The 23,063-nt window shown below is 41.3% G+C and overlaps 1 protein-coding gene across 3 annotated transcripts in view; it reads left to right on the top strand.

The window, feature by feature from the left end:
* macrod1 (mono-ADP ribosylhydrolase 1) overlaps positions 1 to 23,063 on the top strand; it is a 133,838-nt gene that overhangs the window by 94,500 nt on the left and 16,275 nt on the right. For all 3 annotated transcript variants that reach the window (XM_037078164.1, XM_037078162.1, XM_037078163.1), the window contains one exon: positions 18,951 to 19,072. In XM_037078164.1, coding sequence (XP_036934059.1) covers positions 18,951 to 19,072 — 122 coding nt within the window. The remainder of the gene's footprint in view (positions 1 to 18,950; positions 19,073 to 23,063) is intronic.

The following is a 23,063-nucleotide window of genomic DNA, read 5'->3' as shown; positions in this document are numbered from 1 at the left end:
AGAAACAAGCTGACATATCATCATGTTTAAAGTTGATGTGGTGAGCTTGTTGGCAACAGTTGCTTATTTACACATCCAGCGGATACAGATAGTCATTATTGTTCATTTGGATTTGTATGATAAATACACAACACATGTGACAGGACAGATGACAGATGCCACCGCGGATCAGAACATTACTCTGACCACTGGATGTTTTCCTTCTGCTAGTATTTTCACTTGTTGCGACCAGTAAATGCTCAAAAGGGTGGAGTCTCGAGGGAAAACACTGCACATGTGACGTTCTTTCAGTGACTGACAATCTTTACTTGACCTGACAGGCCTTGAATGCTACTTGGGAAACGTAGACTTGGTTCCAGTATGGACAGGGGACAGGAGATGGTTATGTCCTTTATGTTCATCGACATGTAAATATAATTCTGTCTCTTTGTGATAACATCCCCCATGTTGGTAAAACGTAGATTTTTTGGAAGCCTTTATTAGATGTTTGAACTACAGTCATCCAACATCTCTGTGTTTGCTGATTAACTATTGCTCATATATACGTTTCTCACATCTTCTGCAAAATCTTAAAATAACTGCTGGCTTAGTAAAGCGCGCAAAGCTTTTCATCACAACCGCACACATTGCTTTCTGTCGTCTTGTATTTTGGTGGAAGTTGGTGACGAGTGAAGGAAAGTGTTTGGGGAAAGCGGGACCGGCGCAGTTGGAGGTGGAAAAAAAGATGGAGGGAAAACAAGATGGAGACGGAAAAAGGCCCCCGACAGAAAAGTGCTGAAGGAAATAGAGAGGTACAAAGGAAGAGAGATATCACTCTGTCAAAAAACTGGCTGTTATGCTCCCCTCTCTTCCCGTCCCTGCCTCCCATCTCCCAGCTTCTTTTCCCTCGGTGGCCAATTACTGCTAATTAAAATCCTCACTGCAGCTCTCCCGGACTCCCCCTCTTCCTCTCCTCCAAGACCTCCGTCTCTCTGCCTCTCCTGTCACCCCGTCGCTCCGTCTTTCTGCCTTTTCTGAAGACGCAGTGTTTCTGCCCGTCGCCATTAACAACTTAAACACCTTGTTTCCTCCTCTTCCTCTCTTCCTCGTCCACACCTTTCTTCCTCTTTTCACCCACCTTCTCTTTTCTCTTCCTCACTCCAACAACCCCCCATCCACCCTCTTCTTCTTCTTCTTCTTCTTCTTCTTCTTTGTCTTCTTCCCTCCCTGTCTCACCTCCCTCCCTCCCCCTCTGTTCCTATCATCATCAGCAGTGAGGTTTCTTTAGTAGTGCCAAGAGACTTGACAAGGCTCTGGGCTAAAGACTGTACCACTCAGACTGTGATACCTTGCAAGTTGGGGAGTGTTTTTTTTTGGTTTTTTTTCCTCCTCTCCTTCTTTCTTTTTTCTTTTTTTGACAAGGTGGTTGACATCTTTGCTTCTTCCTGCCTCGGCGTCAGCAGTGCGATCCTTCTAGGTGTTAGAAAGCTTCGTCAAAGCTGCTGCTACTGATGAGGAGGAGCGTGATGATGATGATCACAGCAGCAGCAGCCATGGTGTTAATTCATTCAGTTAATTCATTCGCCTCGAAGGGAAGGAGAAAAAGGGAAACAAAAAAAAAACAAAAAAAAACTGCTTCAGCGTTGCTTGGCTCAGGGAAAAGAGTTGGAGAGTGAGAGGGAGTAAAGAGCGTATGTGCCGCTGCTCTCTGATGTAGAGAAATATGTCCGCTCCTTTTAGCATCGGCGCCTTGTTCCCCCTCCTTCTGCGTCCACTCTTGTCCGCCTGTTTAGAATAACTGCCCCTCTGTCTTTTTCAGAGAAAGGTGGAAAGAGATAGGGCGAGCCGTAGGGGCCTTTACAAGACCTGAGCCTTCCTTTTGTGCCGAAGCCAGGGCCTGGATTTAAGAGCTGCGTCCGCTTGGCTGAGCACAAACTGAGGCCGAACACACAAAGGACCAGCTAGCCTTTTTTTTTTTTCCTGCTTTAAAGGCACATAAAGAAAAGGCGAGGGACAGATGGAGGTATGAGAAGAGAGAGGGAGCGAAAAGGGGAGGGGAGAGGATGGACCGACGGATTGGACAGCCGTTGAGTATGAAAAGCAGGAGCAGCGACTCGTGGCCTCCCAGGTAAGAATGGTGAGAGGAGGGAGGCGGAGGAGGGTGAGGAGGGTGAGGAGGGTGGTGGACGGAGCCAAAAAAGAGGGCTCTAATGACCATAAGCAGGGAGAAAAAAAGGGGCTGGAAAAAGGCAGACGAAAAGAAAAGCTGGGGCGGGTGTCACCGGATGGCACTCAGTCAAGTTCTTTTAAGGCTGCTGCCAGTGTGACGCCTACTTATGAGAGAGGAGAGAGTGGGCCCACACACACACACACATGCACACGCACACACACACACACACACACACACACACACACACACACACACACACACACTCTTGCTGCCTCTTTGCAGGATAAACGTTCAAGGCAAACCAGGTGTGTGATAATGTAGTCTGAGCTGCACTCCGCTCAGATTTACTTTGCTGATCCCCTTTTCTCTTTCCTCTCCTTGTCTTCCCGTCTGCGCTGTTATTTTTACCTTTTTCACTTTTATTCCTTTCATTATGTTTCTCATTTGTGTTATTGTTTTGTGTAACAAGATCATACGGCGTGATGGGGTGTTAATAAAACAAGCGTGGCAGTATGTTTTTCTAAAAGTTTCCTAATGCTGTCTGTTAGAGACAAGCCTCTTTTGTTATAATTAGGTCAGACTGATTTGTGTTTTTTTTTTTTCCTGTCTTCTTTTTTCGCGCGCGTTAATGAAAAAAGGGCTCCATAACTGCTTATTCAGATCTGATGGCTTGGAAGGATTCTCAGATGGAAAACAGTATAAAACCACAGAAGAAGAAGGGCTGTCGAAAAGACGACAGCTGAAATTTCGAAAGGAAAAAAAAAAACACTCGCAGAGAAGAAAGAAAGAAAACTTAAAGGTAGAAGCTCTTGCAAACTCTCTGATTAACTTTAAATTATACTTCTTATGCAAACATTTATTAGATTTTTATGCAAAATTTTTAATCAGGGTGGCTTCAGTGATAAAGGAGCAGTACACGTACACAGTCCACGTGGACCGTTTTAAATATCTTCATTATTAGAATCATAAATCAAACTTCACATATATATATATATAGAAGCCTGTGGTGGAGGGCAGTTTTGTATGTACATCTTCTGATGGTTGGTACTTTTAAGTTGTACCTCACTACATGTCAGAGAGAACTATTACAGTTTGTTTACTCCGTCACAGTGATCTGACAGGTATACCAGCTCTGCTTCAACCAGCTGCAACATTAAACGCAAGCCTAGATGAACATTGATGATTATGAATTGACTTACTGAAGTTAGTTTTTTCTTTTTGCAGTGCAGTGTTGCTGATTTTACCTCAGTAAAAGGTCTTGGTACGTGTTCCAACTCTAGAAATGGCCCTTGTTTACATATATGATTAATTTGTATACTGTATGGTGATTTATATGCGAAGGTTGTAGTTCTCCACTTTTTGAGAGTCTTAGACACGGCCATGTTTTTACTCTGTCTTGTCTCAGTCTTGGAGGAGGAGGGCTCTGGATTTTATTTCAACAGCAGCCATGATCACAGCTGCAGGGGTTCCAGTGTATTATGTACTTGTTTTACTTGTTCTGTACTTAATGATGGTTTCTATGAGACAAGATAAGAGTCAGGTAGAAAACCTGACACACAATAAGTTGTCATGTGTCGGGCGGATGGTACAACATGGAAAAGGACTGTTGAATGAAAAAGTTAATTTCAGCTCCTCTGGGTTTGTTTTTATTTTATGCCTATAAAGGAATATATACATATTAATGATCTCTCCAATCTGCCACTCTGTGACAGAGATATGTAACAGAGGCAGGATATGTCACAGTTTAACAATAAACTACGTTCTAAAATAACATCATTGTACCAACACAGTAAAGTTCACTGGGAGTTTAAGAATGATAAATCATATTTTTCTGCATCATGTTTTGAGTAAATAGTATAAAAGTAAAAAATATTGACCATCCAGTATATCTGTCATGCTCCGATATACATGGCAGTAAAAGAGGTGAATGAAGATGGATTTTTATTTGTCATCTGTGGGTGTTTTTATGCGAATGTGGATCTTTCAGATCAATTTCAGCGTCCATGGTTTGCCGGTTTCACATTTCATTGTGTGTCTTGCAGCGCGGGTCTTGACTCTGTCTCAACCCCTCAAGGTCTCGGTCTTAATTCAGTCTCAGCACACTCTGGTCTTGGTCTCGACTTGATCTTGACTACAAGACCGATATGCATGTTTGTTCAGTATAAACTGAGGCCACGATGATAATCAGAAATGTCACTGGTGCATTTTATTTATTTATAAGATGATATTGAAAGAGACGGCGGTACCAGAGACATTTTAAACATCGCACTCAGAGATGTACAGTAACAGTTCAGTGTAAATAGCGGAGCTAGATGTGCTGCACAGAGTGAATATCAATAAGAAATCAATAAAACAGCCAAACTTGGTTGAGAAGTTAAAGAACTGTTGCCTTCAACAAGTCCTAAACTAGACAAAAGGAAGGAAGAAAAGGAGACAGAAACGGACATCCAGTGTGAAAACAGTTTACATGACTACAGGCTCCGAGGAAATCATTATGCAGAGGATCTTATTACCATCCGATGAAGCTTGTTGTTCACACCGTTTGGAAACACGGTCCGCAGGGTGGAAATCAAAATGCCTCACATCTGTGTAACAATAGGTCATGAATCCCTCCTCTGAGCGGAGGATCGACCTTTTCACACCCACAGAAGCAAAGACACAGTACGTCACTGAGCTGTTCAACCGGAGTAACAGCCGCTCGTCTGCAGGCAGTCTTAAAATGTCTTTTTTGCATATCATAAGCCAACACGGTCCACACAGTTTAAAAGTGTGCACTTGCTCACGTAACGACAATGTGGAAATATTTAACCTCCAGCAGGATGATAAAACGTGGCCATTACGTGCTCATATTTTACGCAGTGATCGCTGCTGTAAGGGAGAAAGTGTAAAAACTGCTTGTTGGTGGAAAATGTTTGTTCCTGTTGTGTGCAAAATCAGCATGAGAGAACTGGTCCGTTTTATTTCGCCCCAATTAATCATCAAACTGAGGCAGAGACTAAAAGACAGGGAAAGACCACACATCGATGCATCTGCTGCAATTTATATAAACTGTTTTTTTCCATTTCTCTAAACTCAAGCTGTTAAAGGTCTTTGCAGAGTAACATTAGATCCGTATCAACTGAGAGTCAGAGATTATGGAATCAAACGAGTCTCGAATTCAACTCATGTCACAGATTCACAAATTCGTGGGTTAGCGATATATAAACTCCCTCAACAGAAAGTTATTCCTCAAACACAAAACACAAAAGTATTTATCTTTGTTTGTCAATGGGAAAAAAATCCACATATTAGAAGGGAGCAGATATTTTTGTTTTTGATTAAATGTAAAAAAGACCCACAAGTTACCGTGTTAGTGATGTGGCAGCTGGCAAACATTCATACTGATGAAAATGGATCAGTTGCCGCGTAGATAAAAGCAAAGTGTGGCTAATTGCAATGCAACAGACTACATGAAGTGTGTGACCTAGACCAAAAATGTGGCAGGCGAAGACGTCCAGCTCTGTGTGAGATTGTTTTATTTTAAATTAATTGTGGAGAAAGATAGTTGGTCGTTTAGTCTTATTCTCTCCGGTTGTCAGAAACCAACACAGCGTCTGTTTTTACCGACCTGGAGGTGAGAATCAACATTTTCCTGTCTCCAGAGTCGCCTTCTCTGCCTTTAATAGCACTCAGCTGGAGAGTTAGCGTCACCAGCTGTTTATTTGGATAGCAGTAATGGATGGAAATGCTTCAAATTTGTGCCACGTTTAGACGGAAACTTGACTTAAGGCGCCAAACAATGCCTCCTTTTCTTCACCTCATCGCAGAACTACAGAAACTTTTTTTGCCCATGTATTTTTTTTATTTTTTTTTTTACATTTTGGAACAGTTTGGGGAAGCTTTGCAACGCCGGATCCTTAAAGACATTATTTCCTGAGATAGATTTGGAAGATCGTGACTCGCCTACCGAGAGCCTGGACCTCAACTCCATGCAACAAAAAAAAAACAAAAAACAAAAAACCCCTTCCTACAAGACTGTTTCTGCAGCATATTGATGCTCAATTTGGGAATGATATGTGCAGCAATCACATATGAGTGTCCACATACTTCTGACCATCTGGTGCTCACTGTGTGCTTTTTAAATTCACCGAAAGAGGATCCGTCTCTTGTAGACACACGAGGGGGGGGGTGTCGAGTGTTTACATTGACAGCATTTTAAACATACATAATGGACACCAACACATGCATACACACTGTCTTCCTGTCAGCCACACTTCCACGTCCTCCCTTTCTTTAACGCCGCTCCTCACACACTTACTCACACACGCTCCATAACACACTACCCAACACAGTCTCTCCTTCACACATAAATCCCTCACACATTCTAACATGCTCGGCTAGCTTTCCATCTCCCTATCAAGCTCCCCCCGCCTCCTCCTCCCGCCACCGCCTCCCTCGCTCCGTCTCCCTCTGTGTTTCAGGGTAATGTGAGCCAGCAGCCGTAACACCGGGGTGAGGAGGAGGAGGAGGAGGAGGAGGAGGAGGAGGAGGAGGAGGGGGTGGTGTTGATGTATGGTGGAACTAAAGCAACCCTGCCGATCGATAATGTAAACAGGGGCGAAGAGAGGCGGTAAATAAGGCCGACTCCTGACAGAACTGTCTACCTCAGGTGACGGAGAGAGAGAGAGGAGAGAGAGAGGAGAGGAGGGGGTGAGAGAAATATCTACCGGAGGGAGGGAGGAACCAGAAAACAGGTGACGGAGGGATGGAGGAGAAAATGATGGGGGTGAGAGGAGAGGTGGGATGAGCGAATGAGGTAATGGTGACGGAGGGAGGTAGAGAGGAGAGTGAGGACAAAGGACGCGGAGAGAAACAGAGATGGAGGGAGAGGAAGGATGGAGAGAAGGCAGCAAAAAAAAAACAAAACACAAAACAGCGAGGGCGGGTCACGGGCGTAGATTACAGTTCAGTTTGAATGAAAGCGGCCCTCATAGTCGCGTGTGAATTCGACAACAGTGCTGCCGTGACATTTTCGCAGATGACATGCAGATGAATGACCACCAAGTGACCCACTGTTGAACTGACCCAGCTCGACACACACTGTACTACACACACACACACACACACGGCCGAGTTGTGAACCCTGAGTGCTCCCCCGATGCACTGGCATGGCTGAACGACTTTTCTGAGCGCACATGCTCACACCGAGCTACTTCAGACTGAGTGAAGCAGAATATAAACAGTCACACACGTGGAGAGCAAATATGTGTCAAACTGTTGTGTTATGATTACACTGTACTCCTGCGTGTTAGTGTCTTTGTTGTTCCGTCACGCGTGCCGGATGGTTTCATCTCCTGCGTGTGTGTGTTTGAACTAATTCACGTGTTCTAATCAGTCCCTGACGCTATTTAAAGAGCCGTCCGCAGCGTCCTCGTATACTAAAAATAAAATTGCTGCTGCTCAGCAAGTGATGATTCACAATAGTGTTTCACCCTATAGCCCATTCTTGGAAGCTCTCAAATTGGCACTTTTCAACTGTTGTGTGTGTTTTTCCCCCCAGTGTGACAGTGTAATGTCGGGTTTTCAAATGTTCTCTCAGCAGCTTCAGTGTTGTAAGAAGTGAAACATTAAGTCGTAAGGTATTGAAAGGTACTCCAAAGCCTTTAACAGTGACTGAGTATTTTAAATCATGTAGTTTTCAGTGTCACAATTAATGTGAGTTTTTCTACCTGCGTTGAGCCGTTGTGTTTTAATTAAATAACTTAGTCTGATTGAAGGAATGCAGACTTACACATACACCTCATACAACCTTACATTGAACTTATGTAATAGAATTAGATGGAAAATGTACATATAATTAAAATAGTTAAAGTCAATGTGTCAGACAAATTATTTAAAGGTTATTATAATATAATGATATTATCTTACATACTTCTCAAGCTGAAGTTAGGGATGAGGCAAGTAAAAGATTTCATCACAGATCGTGTTAAAAAAAAACACTCAGTGAGTTGATTGTGATGAAATTTAATTATCGTGATTATCGTGAATCCGGACAATCTGAAAAGCGGTTAAGCTGCCTGACATACAGTCCTCCTATCTCATTTTTCTCATTTATTTCACGTTGCCTCAGTCTGTCACCACTGCTGAAGACATGACTTACACATTGTAGCCCGTAAATACTATGGATTCCAAACTGAAGAGTACCAGGTTGATGAGATAACCACCATTTATTTATCCTATTGTGCAGGACAAGCTTTTGATTCACGGCGATTCTTGATTCTTTGTTTTTTTCACAAAAGCGTTAACTGTCTGTTGTGCAAAAAAAATATATTTGTTTGCAAAACAAATGTGAGATTGAAGTGATTCTGGTACGTTTTAAAGCAATTTTTGTTTTCAAGTTTTAAGAATGTGTTGACATGAGTCATCGTTTGGTTTGACAATGACTAAAAACCAAACGACAACATTTCGCTGAGCAAAAACAAAAAGTCAATCAGTTATTCTATCAACAGAAGATAACAGGAGACAATGTAATATAATAACGGATTGATTGCGCATATGCTGAAAGTTTTCAGTGCAATGACATTTTTTTGTTCGTCGTGTTTCTACCTGATGCCCTCAATTAACTTATTTGAAAATAAACTAGAAACAAATAAAAGACGAATGATAGAAATGAACACACATTCAAATCCACTCACCACTTATATAGACTGGAACATGCTGATGTAGACGGAATAATTGAATGTGTGAAAGTATGTGCAGAATATATACATATATATACAGCCGTGTGCAGAATTGTTCAGTGTTTGATAAGATTTTCCCTTTTTTCTTAGATTTTTATGATTCTCTATTAAACAGATATTTTTGTCAGACAAACCAGGCAATTCTGTGGTTGTGACCTTCGAATCTGGTAAATCAAAGTGGACGTTTCTCACAGTTGTTTAAACCAAATGATAAATCAATTATTGTGAAAATAATGTGCACATGAAAGTAATTGGTAGTTGCAGTCTTAGTTTTAAGTTCCTAACAGTGGCGGGCAGATCATCGTTGTGAACATCAGTGTCATTATTTGATATGTGATCTTGAATACATGCGCATATAATGACATACATGGACTTGGGAAGGTAACACTTTAACCCAATCCTTTTACAGGTCCGGAAACGTCACAGTGTGTAGCTGGTATTTACCAGGCTGCATGTTTTGAAATTTGAAGTTGAAGCTGCTACAACTCGATGCAGTTCTGTGACCAGCTGAGAGGAAGTTAGACAGAAATCAAATTAAACCGTCAGAGGTTAAAGAAAAAACAGTTGGAAGTTTCTCTGAAATGTTTTTTTTTAATTGAGAGGTTTGCCAGAGGTTTGATTTCAATAAATTGTGGGGTAATTATTGTGGAATATGGGGGGTAATTTCAAAGAAATGTGTTTCAAGGTAATTACCAGCTACTTACTCAGGAAATCTGCAGACTTTCGAAACAAAATGTTTTACCTCTGGGAAGTCTGAAGAAGTTGTGATAAAGATCTCAACAACATTTGCTTGCAGCCTTTAAATATGAAATCATTCAACATATGTACAAATATATACATATACATTACAGTGAATTAATTCAGGAGTCATGCGAATTACTTACCTGCGATGTGTCTTAAAGGGCAACTCCACCAATGTTTGTACATTAAAGTGTGTTTTCAGGTTCTGGGGAGAACTGCTGCATACGTGAAAAAAGGTAAAAAAGCCTTTTTTGGCTCCGGAGGAAGCCACATGTAATCTTATAAATTGCCTTTGGTGATTTCGCTTGGTGTTGCATTGTGGGTAATTTAGGCACCAGGTTTTGAAAAGCAGTCCACTGGTCGAGCACCGCCTGGCTCGTTATGACAGCATTAAAACAAATGGTCAAAATCAATACAGCAGAACCAGAGATATCACCGTTTAGTCACAGTGTGTCATAGCCACTGAGTGACATCGTTTCATCAGGCGACACGCAGCTTCCTCTGGAGCCACAGACGGCTTCAGAGAGTTACCCTTTGAAAGCTGTTTCTGTTTGCAGGGGTCACTATGTCTTCACTGTTTGAGAATGAGCCATCATTAAATGAATCGTGATAAACAAAATTCAATTGTTGAACTTGCGTTGCACTCACTCTCTTTGTTGGTTCACTAACCGGTGAAGCCGTCACAAAGACAAAGTACTGCGGAGTGCATTATTGTTGGTCCGACAGTAAAAGAAAATGCAGCAGGCTGATGTTTGGCACTTAACATCTAATATGCCTGCCGCTGGAGCTCTTTGTCGGGACTGAAAGCAGTGTCTTGTGGAGGAGGATTAACACTCGAGCTAGAATGAGCATCTGCGTGGAGACTGGTGTTAGATTGAGAACAATTGTGGTCCGTGGAGAGGAGAGTCGGTGGGAGGGACGGAGTCATCAGGGTTATAAGTGTAATCCTCCCATCACAGATTACACATATTTGTCTGAATTAGCCCCACGACACCTTGAGAAGGATCATTACTGCTGAGAAGCTCACACAAAAACACATTAACACTCAGGCTTTTGTTCCTCCACAGGGCCTGTTGTTGCTTTAATATAGCCTTTAAAACACACACAAACTGAATAAAAAATGAATTAGGACAATTCATGGAGGAAGATTCTGTACCGGTCATTAAGGAGGAGCTCTCATTAAAACGCTCTGCTGTTAGTGCACGTGCCACCACTTTGATGTGATATGAAAGAAGTGATAGAGCATTTAAACCTTTGATAATATTTGCAATAAAGAAATACCACACGCTCCTTCATCAGCGAGCGGCTTAATGAAGGACTGTCCTGTTACTCGCAGCAGCTTCTTCCAGTCCACATCTGCGAACTCCACTGTTAGCAGCTCGCAGGCTTTCATCCACATGCTGCCGGTCTGAGGGGAACACGGAGCCATGACAGCACAGTTTAATTGATAATCTGCCATTGCTGTAAAGTTCGTCATCTCCTATTTAATGTTTGCAAATGGAGCATATTGTGCTGGAAGTGCTGCATGCCTCTGAAGAGCAGGAGAGAGGAAAACACACTGAAACAAGTCACGTCAAAAAAACAACAAAAAAAAATGAGTCATCTTTTAAACACAATGGAAAAGTAACGTTTTCGCACGGCTCCAACACTTAAAAAAAACAACATATTTTTTGGACGGTAGTGACAAGAATAATAATGATTTAAAAATGTTTAAAAAACACTTTGAAGCGAGAGGCCATCGTCAGCGTAATCACAAACATCCATCATGACAGTGAATCAGAGATGCTCACAAGTCACTTTTTTATCTCATGGTTTTAATGAGCGTTCTCTCATCTGCCGCCTGACATCCGGTCTGCTAAGAGCACTGTGTAGTTATATCTGATGTATTCAAAGCATGTACTGTATCATCATCACCCCTTTATCTTCTAGCAGAGAGTATTATTAGCACCAATTAGTTGTTTGGTATATGATCACTTTAACTAGGCCACTGGAATGTAACATGTAAGAGAAAACACAACGGAAGCTTTCCGTTGAAATGGAAAACTGTTTTTTGCGTTGTTGATATAAATACACAGCTACAGTAGCTAAATGCAAAACACTGTTGCTGCCAAATCCATCTAAATATACTGCCAGTCCGTAAACCGGTGATATTAAAACATTAACTTTATTGTTGGTAGTGAGATCTTCCATATGTGAAAGTTGGCACCTTTCTTTGTGTGACAAAAATGATTACATGAACTAAACGCTCATGATGAAATATCATTGGATCAATATCATTGTCTTATTGGTTATCTTAAGTCTTAAACTAATTTGAACACTGCAGTTTTCTCTATTATGATAGATCATCACTTGTCAGTGATTTATATATTGGTTGGATGGCACAGCCTTCTCATGCTTAATGCTAAGATCTCAGTTCTAAACTCCAATGGGGTGAAATGTAAAGCTCTTATTTTGAAGACAAATTCGACCTGCTTCACTGTTCACACCGAACTTCGTGCTTCACGTCACGTCAAATGTTTACGCCTACCACAGTGGCGGCTTTTTTTTTGGAAAAGAAGGAATAATACACCTCTCTTTTAGATAGACAAGGCAGCACATTGCAGCCTTTACCTTGCTGCAAATGTTCCACCTTTTCTGTCTGAAAGGGGCCAGTGTTTCAGAGACGTCTGGGCCACTTGTGGGTCTTTGACCCAGCTGGTCTTCATGTGGGTTGCTGGGGCCAGGTGAGTCCAGGTGTGAATGGTTGATGAGCTGTCTGGGGAGAGAACTCAGTCCTGCATTGCAAGTGGGTGATCAGTCGTGTCGTAGGCCGCCCCCTCTGTTCAAACAGTGTCGTTCCAGTTTGACATAGATGGATTCTTTTTAACCTCTTTCAAACCATCTGTGTTCTCTGGCCAGGATGATCACATTGTTGTTGTTCTCCTTTAGATGTAAGTGGACAGCATGTTCTTGACCTGCGGAGTTTATGGAGAGCTTGTTTTGTCTCTCCAATGTTCAGCCTGTGCAGTCCTGGCTGAGTTGAACAGCATAAACCGCATTACTCTGATTATGTCTGAGTGTTTTGTCCCGAGGATGGACAAGTTTCTGCCTCAGCCTGTTGCTAGGTTTGAGGCGGACCGGGATGTGACGTTTATTTAAGAGCCTCCTGAGCATGTTGTTGCCTTTTCTCGTCTCCTCGTCTCCTCCTCTCTGTCTGCTCTGAATCTTTTAGAGGTTTTGACAAAAGTCCAGTTTGGGTAGCCACAAGTTTTAAGTGCTCCCCTGATGCCCTTCTGTTCCCTCTCCTTCCCCTTTTTCCATCTCAGCCCGATGGTTAAGGGTTCTGATGACCCCCAGCTGTGCTCCAGTGGGTGACGAGAGTCGAACAGCAAGTATTGATCTGTGCGTGTAGGTTTTCTGTACACCTCAAGGTTGAGGCTTCTGTCCTCTTCAGTGTGTACTGCACAGTCCACGAAGGGCAGACTGTCTCCTCTGACATCTTCGCTGACATGTGAACTAGATGTTATTGTCCACAGCATTGACAGTATATGTTCTGTGAAGGTTTCCACTCCCAGGCGTCGTCCACAGAAATGATGAAATATACGTATGTACACAGCAGAATGTTAACGTGAACACGTGTATTGTGACAAAACCAAGGACAACATCTTCACGCTCGCAGGTTGCATCTCTTATCAGAATGGATTGGGTCCCAGTGATAACACAGTATGCTACATACGTATTGATCCCTTTGTGACCCTTTATGTTTTATTAATCGTATTCAAACAACTTCATAAGATCTGATGTCATGTAGTTACTTAAAGGTTTTTCACAGTTGAGTTCATTAATTGTGTTTAAAAGAAGTAAGAACTGTCAAATATTACAGTCATCTTCTATAGTGAAGCTGGTGTTGATATAAATGTCTTCTCTGTCCTGCTGAGAAAAACATGTCTTTGTTGATCACTCAAAAAATGGTCTTTTCGTAACATATTTTAACGTTAACAACAGTAGAAAGGTGTTACGATGTCATCTCAGACGTCTTTTCAATGCCACAAGGTGGATATGAACTTTGGGCCAGGTGAGCTACCAGACCACTACATGATTTCATTTCTTCAGTAGTTACCCTAATGCTGCAGTAATTAAATTTGTCCCAACAAATTCAGATCACACATTGTGATAATTTGGCTCAGTCACTCTCAAGCAAACAAACTGCCTTCACTAGAATCAGTTTGACTGAAAACCATGTTTTGGTCATCTATCCTCGAATGTTTGAAGACCGAAACGCCGAATTAAATGAATTACATTTAGTTTGCAGTGGAAAGACTTCATAAATCAGAAAAAAAATGTTTATGTTGAACCCTTTCAAGATGCTTGAATGCTAAAAAGACGTTTCAGAAAGGCTTTGCAAAAACGTTTATTCAAGCTCTTCAGTGGACCCTTTTGAACGTCCTCAAAGCGCATTAAATTGAGGTCTTTTGGTCTTTGCTCAGTAGCAACAGTATCAAAGACGGTTCTGAGTAAAACCTGCATTACGTCCTCTCAAGTTGTTTGCGACCACAATCTTCTAGAACATTTCACAGAAAGTGGTTTTGGATTGAAGATGACGTTTTAATCAACGTAGATTTCCCTTTTCCCAAGAGCTTTCCTCGCTCTCAGCTTTGCATCTCAAATGCTTTTTTTTTTTTTTTTGGCAGCCAGATCTCTGCTCCGCCGCCCGGGCGTAATGAGCAGACCCCGCTTTGCTAACTAAATATCTCTCATTGATTGTGGTCAGGTGGCAGAATTTCCTTGTCAATATATACAACTGCAACAACTTCTAACAACAGACGAGCCCGCAAAGAGTATTGGGGAAGCTGACGCGAGAACACATTTCATGCTTCTGTTGTGTATGTCAAGTTTTGAAATTAGATCACCAGATCATATTTCAAGAAGTCCCAAACACTGTGTTAAATCTTTCTGCCTAATGGCCTCCTATCCTCCGAGGGTTGGATTAAAGAGCTTCTTGTGTGCTGCGGAGTCTGCAGCTTGTTAACTGTGTGTGTGTGTGTGAGAGAGAGTGTTTTCGTGTCCATCTTAATCTAATTAACCATTCCGCTCATATTGTTTTGGATTAAAAAATAGATAAATCTGTCCCAGAAGGGCGGAGCAGATGGAGACACCTAAGGCAACAATAGTACGTGAGGTGAAATGGACAGCGTAGATAAACAAACAAGATTTTATTTATTGGTTTGTTTTTTTTTTGTTTTTTTTTTGGCTCGCCTTCCAACATAGTGAACAGTTGATACTGTGCAGCTCGTGGAGGTGATAAAAACAACCTGCTGATGCAACTTCCCCCTTCTGAGCACACAGACATGACACATATTGTTATGTTTTCGTGTGACTTACAGGTTTGGCGCTCATCTTCTGCAAATCTGGCAGCACCACAGATCAGTCCAGTAGTTTTCATAGAGGATCTGCGGAGGAAGATGCTGAAATAATATCACCTCTCACGATCCTTTTGAGACGCGTCGTTGCTTGATAAAATGTCATTGAATTGAATTTTACTTTTTTCAGTGTGTGTGTGTGTGTGTGTGTGTGTGTGTGTGTGTGTGAGAGAGGCAGTGGTCCAGCTAGGCCTTATCACAGCGTCGGTGTTCCCGCTGAGGGCAACACGCTGAGCCTCATCAGAATGTGTGCCGGTGTCGGCGTAGGTGTGACGGGGCTGGTTTAAACACATCTCGACGACGGCTCGCTCTGTTCCTGGCTCAGCTCCTGCTTATGATTTCCTCTGTTTCCTTCCCTTTGTCTCCTTAACCTTCAGCTCAATATGTCTCAATTCATTTACCTTCTATTTAATCAATTAGTCCAATTGAATTATTTATTTTTTTCAGAAGCCTGAGCAGCGAACGCATCCATTAAACTGACAAAGAAAATACACAGTTTTAGTCAGCCGAGTGTTCCAGCAGCTCTGTGACGGAAAAACATGAAAAATATGTTGTGCAGTTAGAAACAGTGAAAGACATTATAGCTGTGGACTTCCTGAGAGAGACAAAGACATCAGGTTTCAAAGTGTGCTGTGCTTCAAACAGTCTTTGAATGAACAATAATCTTCTTGCTGAGAGAACTTTGGCTTCATGATGCATCCTCTGGCACCTGTATCGGAGGTCATCAGCTCTCTGGCAGCAGCGGCAACTTATAATACTGTTTGGTCAGGTATCTCTGCAGGCTAATTGGCAAAAGAAAATGTAGTTTTTATTAAAACCATTGCCTTCATATTTATTAACTAAACACCCACAACATCCTTTTACAGGTGTCTCAGGGTTTCCTGCCCAGTTATATATTTAAAACATATTTGCATGCAGCATCTAAACCAGTCACAGCAGTGCGTTTATAGCTTCCCAGGTGCGCTGTTAAAAACCAAACATTAAAGGCTGTTAGTGTACTGTATAGATTAAACCGGGAGCAGTTTACTGAAAGATGAGCGTAAGTCAATGAATGTGCATCCAGCCGTCTGTGGGGCAAAACTTAACGTGTGAGTTATGAACCGCACTCTGGCCTGCAGTCTTGGTGTCATGTGTCCGGGGGAACAGGACTGGCTCACCTGTATCTATTATGGGGCTTTTCACTTTTGACCCTTTTGGCAGGGGGTCAAACTGTCCCACGCTGATTTGCCTTTCTATGACCAGTTTTTTGAGCCGAGCCGTGCCCGGGATAGACCACGTCTGGAACGAGGAGAAAGTGCCTCCAGGCAGGCCGCTGTCACATCTTGTCACTGCGGCCGACCTGTAGCGACCTCTGTCTGCCACTCGAACGAGCCCATGTTGCGATTTGTAACTCTGTGCAGAAGACCAGAGAGAGGGGTGTTTTTAAAGCCCTCACTGCTTTAGTGGCTTCCACTCGAGTCTCTTAAATTTCCCTCCAGAGCCCCTGTTTCTACTCTCAGACATCTGAATTTAACTTTTTTCAGTGGGTTTCAGCTGTTTTTTTTTTTAGAAGTTGTGTTCAGCTACTGCTTGTGAAAACCCTGCACATCCTGATTTTGCTGTTTCATTATCAAAGCGCTTAAATGACTGAATATCAGAGGACTTTTATTGTTGAGAATGTATAGGGAAACAGAGGAATTCAACACAGATTTAGCAGAGCTTTCTTAGCTGCTTTTATTCTTGAGTATTCACTTTTAATGTAAAAAGGACTACGTGGGGTTGCTAAGAAACTAATGTTTATTTAACACTGAGAATATATAGGGAAAGAGATGCATTCAGCACAGATTTAGCAGCGCTTTCTGAGCTGCTATTCTTCGAGAGCACTGTGAGGAGGAAGCGTGATGTAGCCCTGTTGGAGTGGAAATGCAAATCCCTGCTGCGCTGGGCTGACGAGCCGAGTCAATCCAAGTCAAACTGACCCAGTGCATGTGAATATAAAAGCCCTGATAGGTCCCCTGATATTGGAGTAAAGTGACAGATGCATTGCCTCACTCTCTCATGCTTTCGGTTTGATACACACAAAAAAAAACATCATCAAGTTTGCTGGCAGGAAACAACAGCTAATAAGATGGAATGGAAGACGGAGCATCAGCAGCACAACATGCAGCGTTCAACTGCAGCCGCAGGACCAGGAAACTGTCATTTCGGCCGAGACGCTCTTGCGGTGCTCAGCCAGCTCTTTTCTTGATGTTGGCAGATCAGGATTTGTTTTATGATGGATGGAAAAAGTCTCTTCCAGAACAACACAAAGCGAAAAACAGCAATTCAAGCAAATCATTCAACGGCTTGGTGCAGTCAACGACATCCACTAAATATCTCCAGGCTTCCACCGGCTGTAAAAAAAAAACAAACAAATGAAGCAAAGAATAACAGAGTTTATCTCCGCTAAGGCCTGACAGTCCTCTTTAATTCAGTCAAGCCTAAACCAATATCATACAGAAATGTGTACTCACTCATACAAACGTGCACCTTAATTCGCCTGCTTTTTTTTTCATCAAGTCCCATGCAATTTTCCAGAGAAATGAAAAAAAACAAACAAACAATGGCAGCGAAACTGACAGCATAAGAAATTAATTCCTTAATCTGCAACAAAAGTTAATGGGGTCTATTCTGGGCAGAGACTCGTCTTCCTTCCGAGTTTGGTGGAAATCCAGCTGTTGACAAACCAACAAACAAACACACACGGTGAAAAACATCCACCTTTCATCCAGAGGTAATAACAGTGTTTGCACTGAAGAGTGACTGGCTGATGTGAGGAGTCCATGTTTGCTTGATTTTATTTATTTTTTTAGGCTCTTCCAAATGTGAAGATATTAGAGCTTCCAGAGAAATCCAGCTCTCCATGCTGCATGCTGACGGGATCACTATCAACAAATCTGACACTCAACATTATAAGAACGTATTTGACCCAAAACTTACCGGCTCCAGTGAAGATTTTACAGTGACATCAACAGATGCTTTAATTTGTAATGTTTTGATTTGCATGAACAAAGGTGAACATGTCAGTGTTTGTTAATGAGATAACTGTGTATGTTAATCACAGAATGTTTGCCATGACAGAAAAAAAACACACGTTTATTTGTTCAAGCCGGCTGGAGGTGATGTTACTGTTCGAGTCTTCAAATGTATGTTCACTTATAATCTAAAAACTTTTATGTGGGGTTGCTAAGAAACTAATGTTTCTTTAAATTGTTGATTAATGTCTTGTTTCTTGCTTTATTAAATTAGCAACTGTTTGGGTCTCTAAAATGTGAGAAAACGGTAAAAACAGATCAATCCATGTTTCCAGAAGGCTGAGATTTGGGCTCAGTTGAGCTCAGTTGGTGGAGCGGGCGTCCCATGTGCAGAGGCTCTGTCCTCGCTTCAGCGGTCCCGGGTTCGAGTCCCGGCCTGGGGACCGTTTGCTGCGTGTCGCTCCCCCTCTCTCTCATCCTATTTCCTGTCATATCTTCAGCTGTTATGAAGAAAATACTCAAAAGACCAAGATTACATCCTAAAAAGTCTTGTTTTCTCTAAGAGAACACTAACATTTAATTTTCTGTCGGAGAGGTGTAATAGAAAACAACTGAAGATATTCATTGAAGCTGGAATCAGATCATTTTTACTCCTTTTACTCAAACTGAATAATAAATTACCAAAATAGTTTCTCGATTGTATGGTTGACAACTCGTGGATGAATGTTGTAGCTTTACTTTTCTGATTTATGTTTTGTCTTGTTTTAAGTGGGACCACATTTAACAAGGCTGCCATGATAGACTGGAATAAATGGGAATGTGACTGGGGAGATGAACGTGCAGATATATTTTTACTTACATTTTTCTCTGTCTTTACATCCGTCACGCTGTTGTAAGAGGTGCTTCATCGTCTCATCTCTCTCCCTCGTCTCTCTCTCCCTCTCTGAAGATGTGATCCACACCGTGGGGCCGATTGCTCAAGGAGGAGTGGGAGATGTGGAGAGAAAAGCCTTGAGGTCGTGCTACAAGAACAGCCTGACTGCTGCCACCAAAAACGCTGCACGTTCTGTGGTGAGAGTGGAGGGAGGAGATGAAGTGATGATGGGAGCTGGGAGATGATTTGCCGGGACAAACGAGAAGGAAGAAAGGAAAGATGGAAGGATGTGGAGGAAAGGAGTGCAGAAAGCAGAGAGATTAGGATAAAAGAGGAGAGAACCAGTTGGGAGTGGGACACAAAAAGAAAGTATGTACATATAAAAAAGATAAAAAAATGATATAGTCAGCACATGAAACCCTGAAAGAAGAGTTTACAAAGGAAACTAGATTCAAACTGATAATCGACAGAGAGTGAAACAGGTGCTGCAGGTAGGATTGTGGAGTTGTGAGAGCGTTTTTATGAAACACGCGAGGCAGGCGGTTTCACAACAGAACAAGGTGTTAAAGTCAAAGAGAAACACCGAAGCGACATGAAAATAAAGTCAGAGGTACAGGAGAAGGAAAAACAGGCTCATGGAGGCTGTGTGACAACAAGTGTGTTTGTCGTGTCACTACTCAGAAAAACAAAACAGACTTTTAGAAATTTATCAGTCACAAACATTTCACATTTCCATTCCCTCGGGATATGTGACGTAGAGGTGTTACTGCGATGTACCTGACTGATTACTGCGATATAAAGTCAAGTTATGTACATTTTTGTTATTAAAGCCCAAAAACAAACACAAGGTTTTACTGTTGCTGATCAAATCTGTAAATTAAGGTGAAAGAATATATCAGATTTGATTTGTAGGCATGAGAATCAGAAGAGTTTTGTAGCTGATCCCTCCAGACGGCACAGAAAAGTAGTTTCCCCTCAGATCTGAGCTACAGACACGCGGGTCGGAGACAAAGACCCTTTTAAACACGGCACTGGGATGTTTGTTGGATGTTTGCCAGGCAGCGATGTGAGAGTCGACCCAGTTGCCAGAAAAAAATGCTGGCCAGGTACGTTTCTTTATGATTGAACTCTACGTCTGTTTCAGTTAAATTTTATATTTCTCTCCTGTCACAATGATATTCATATTCTCTGCTTAGGTTTAGGCACAGAAACCTCTTGGTTGGGATCAGGAGAGTATCATGGTTCGTCTTTAAAAATACCTGCTTTGGTCACTTTGATCACAGATGTAGACGCTCCCACTTCCTGTGAATAATTACCGTTTTGTGGTTGCAACAAAAACGCACGGAAATATCCACAGGTCTCCCTAAAAAAAACCAAAAAACAATGGCTTTTGATGCACCAAAAAGTGGTATAAATGGATGAAATACCTCCGGATGTACTGTAATAACACCACCCCTGTCCCCTCCACCTCCTGCTGTGAACGTCAGCTAACAAGCATATAATGTGAAGCTGACACGTCGCCACGTTTGCTGTTGCTTGGACCAGTCTGTGGATTGCAGAAACGTTGACTGCTAACATAATGCCCTGGTGTTTTTCTCAGTTGACTCAACTGGAGGCTGTCATCACAGCCACAGTGGGAGCATCACTGACCACAGTTGGGTTGTAATGAGCATCTCCTGCCTGAAGTGGCACAATACTTCAACTTCAGAAACACAGTCATCAACCCTCCCCCAACAAACAACAATGTCATCATCCATAGTGATACACCAAATCCAAAGTCATCCCCCCCGACCGTATGATTAGTTTAACTCTATTTCTATTTCTATTTAACTACATTTCTATGGAGTTTTATGTTCACCTTTTCGTCTTGAGGAGTCGCGTCTGCTCTCACTTTCGGTTGCCAACTCCACAATCTGGTCAAACGAGCAGATCTGGAGACTCGGAGAGCTGCCTGGCATCTGCTCGTGCCGCAGCGTTTGACAGCAGGTTGAGAATCTGCCAGATTTGATTTACTTTGAAGTGTACTGGCTGCTTTTTCTCTCGACCAGTGGTGAGGCATGAAACTGCCTGACATGGATCTCAGTCACCTAAAGTTAGCATCTGAAGGTTTTTATATATATATATATATATATATATATATATATATATATATATATATATATATATATATATATATATACATATATATATATATATATATATATATATATATATATACATATATATATATATATATATATATATATATATATATATACACATATATATATATATATATATACATATATATATATATATATATATATACATATATATATATATATATATATACATATATATATATATATACACACATATATATATATACATACATGTATGTATGTAAAAAAACACTAGCAATCACCGTTCTAAGTAATTACATTCAGTAGTTACCTCACTAGTTATTCAGACTTCATTGTTATTGTGATACTTCAGGATCTAAATCACCGCCGAGGAAACGATGCGCTCATGTAATTAAACGTTACTGTTTGTAATTGTATTTTAAAGATAGAAGCTTTCTCATTCACTGAATGCTCTCCTACGGCTATGTCTGAGAACATTTACTGCTCCTGCTTCATATTAAAGGAAAGCTCCGCATTTCTTTAAACTCTGTCTTATAACAGGACTCGCATTTCCTTGTTCTGTGTTTTAATGCACTCCAATGTTCACCTGGAGCTAATGTGAAGCTCCAGCAGTCTGAATGACACAAATCAAATGGATCAGATTAGCTCTCTCTGTTTGTCTGGACTTTGCTGTTAGCTCTTGCTGAGATGCATTTGAGAGAGAAAAGTAGGGAATGTTGTGACTAAAGTATTAGGGGTTGGACAGTCACTGGTAACTTACAGACCGAAGCCCCATGTTAGCTTTGGCAGAACTGGAAAATAATTGAAACTGAAGAGAAAAGAAGAGCCAGTTTGCATAATAAAAGCACTCAACATGACCAACAGTCCTTTCGAAGTGCATATGGACATGTGAGGACTGTTTTTTGAAAAAAGAAAAAAAGAGAACATAGCGAGAGAAGAGAGACGGCAGGAAATTATTGAGAGAGAGGTACATTAAAGGTCACCGGTGGGATAAGAATAAAACAGGGACTTTGTGTTGAGGGAGGCGCTGGTCTATCAGCTGAACGTCGGTATCAGCTGATGTTTGCCTTGTTGCATTCTGCCAGTCTATCGGCTCGTGACATCCCTGCCATGTATTGTAAAAATGTGAGATCATTGAATAGAGAGTTGTATAACAGGAAGCTAAAATAGTTTTGGAAGCAGTTAGTCTAAAAAGCACAAAAAAACAGGTTCTTTTCTGTGTAAAAGAAGGTAATATTATTATTAGTAATGAAGTGCTGAATTACTTTTAACAGTTTTTTATAAAATGAAAATGTCTTTTGTTCCCTCTGGCACAAAAGGGGGAATGAATATGAGAAAAATCCAATTGAATAACAACTAAGAATCATCCGTTTCGGCATCAGCTGCTGGACAAATCTTTATTCTTAACATCAGTATCAGTCATGAGGTTCACAGTCGATGCCTCCCTAGTTGTAGTTCACGGCCAGTGTCTCAACTTTGTGATTGAAGACACAGAAATAAAAAGTCTAGAGTTCTCAGGAAGTGAAAAAATAAATAAATAAATTTGAAAAATGCAGGGAAAAGGTTAATCTAACCACAGGTGTTTTAACCTTTTCCCAGAAGAGTGCCCCGAATTGTTCTTCTTTTTTCATGTACTTCTAAGACCTAAAGTCTAGATGCTCAGGAAGTTAAAAAAAAAAGAAAAAAAATGCACTCTTGTGGCAAAAGGTTAAAAGTGTTGTGGTGTCGTTTTATTGTAAAACCTCTGCAACAAGTTTTTCTTTTTATTATTTTCAATTTAATTTGCACGCAAATAAGATGAAGAAGAAAACTAAAAACAAGAAGCACACGATAAGCAGGAAACACTAACCAACCAATAGACAACGATCCAATTAAAAGAGATTATTTTCTAATTTAATGTGAGGAAAGATTTAAACATTTATATCCACACATGCAAGAAATAATTAGACACCATGAATTAAATGTGATGACAATTTGCTCTTAAAATCTTCTGAAGATGTCAAACTCCTGTGTTTCATTTTCCTGAAGGTCCAATTTAGGAGAAAGATTTTTGCTTCTCATTCCC

This window comes from Acanthopagrus latus, chromosome 18, assembly GCF_904848185.1.
Source record: "Acanthopagrus latus isolate v.2019 chromosome 18, fAcaLat1.1, whole genome shotgun sequence".
NCBI classification, from domain to species: domain Eukaryota; kingdom Metazoa; phylum Chordata; class Actinopteri; order Spariformes; family Sparidae; genus Acanthopagrus; species Acanthopagrus latus.
Note: the sequence above shows the minus strand (reverse complement) of the source record. Positions and strands in the feature narration are given on the sequence as shown.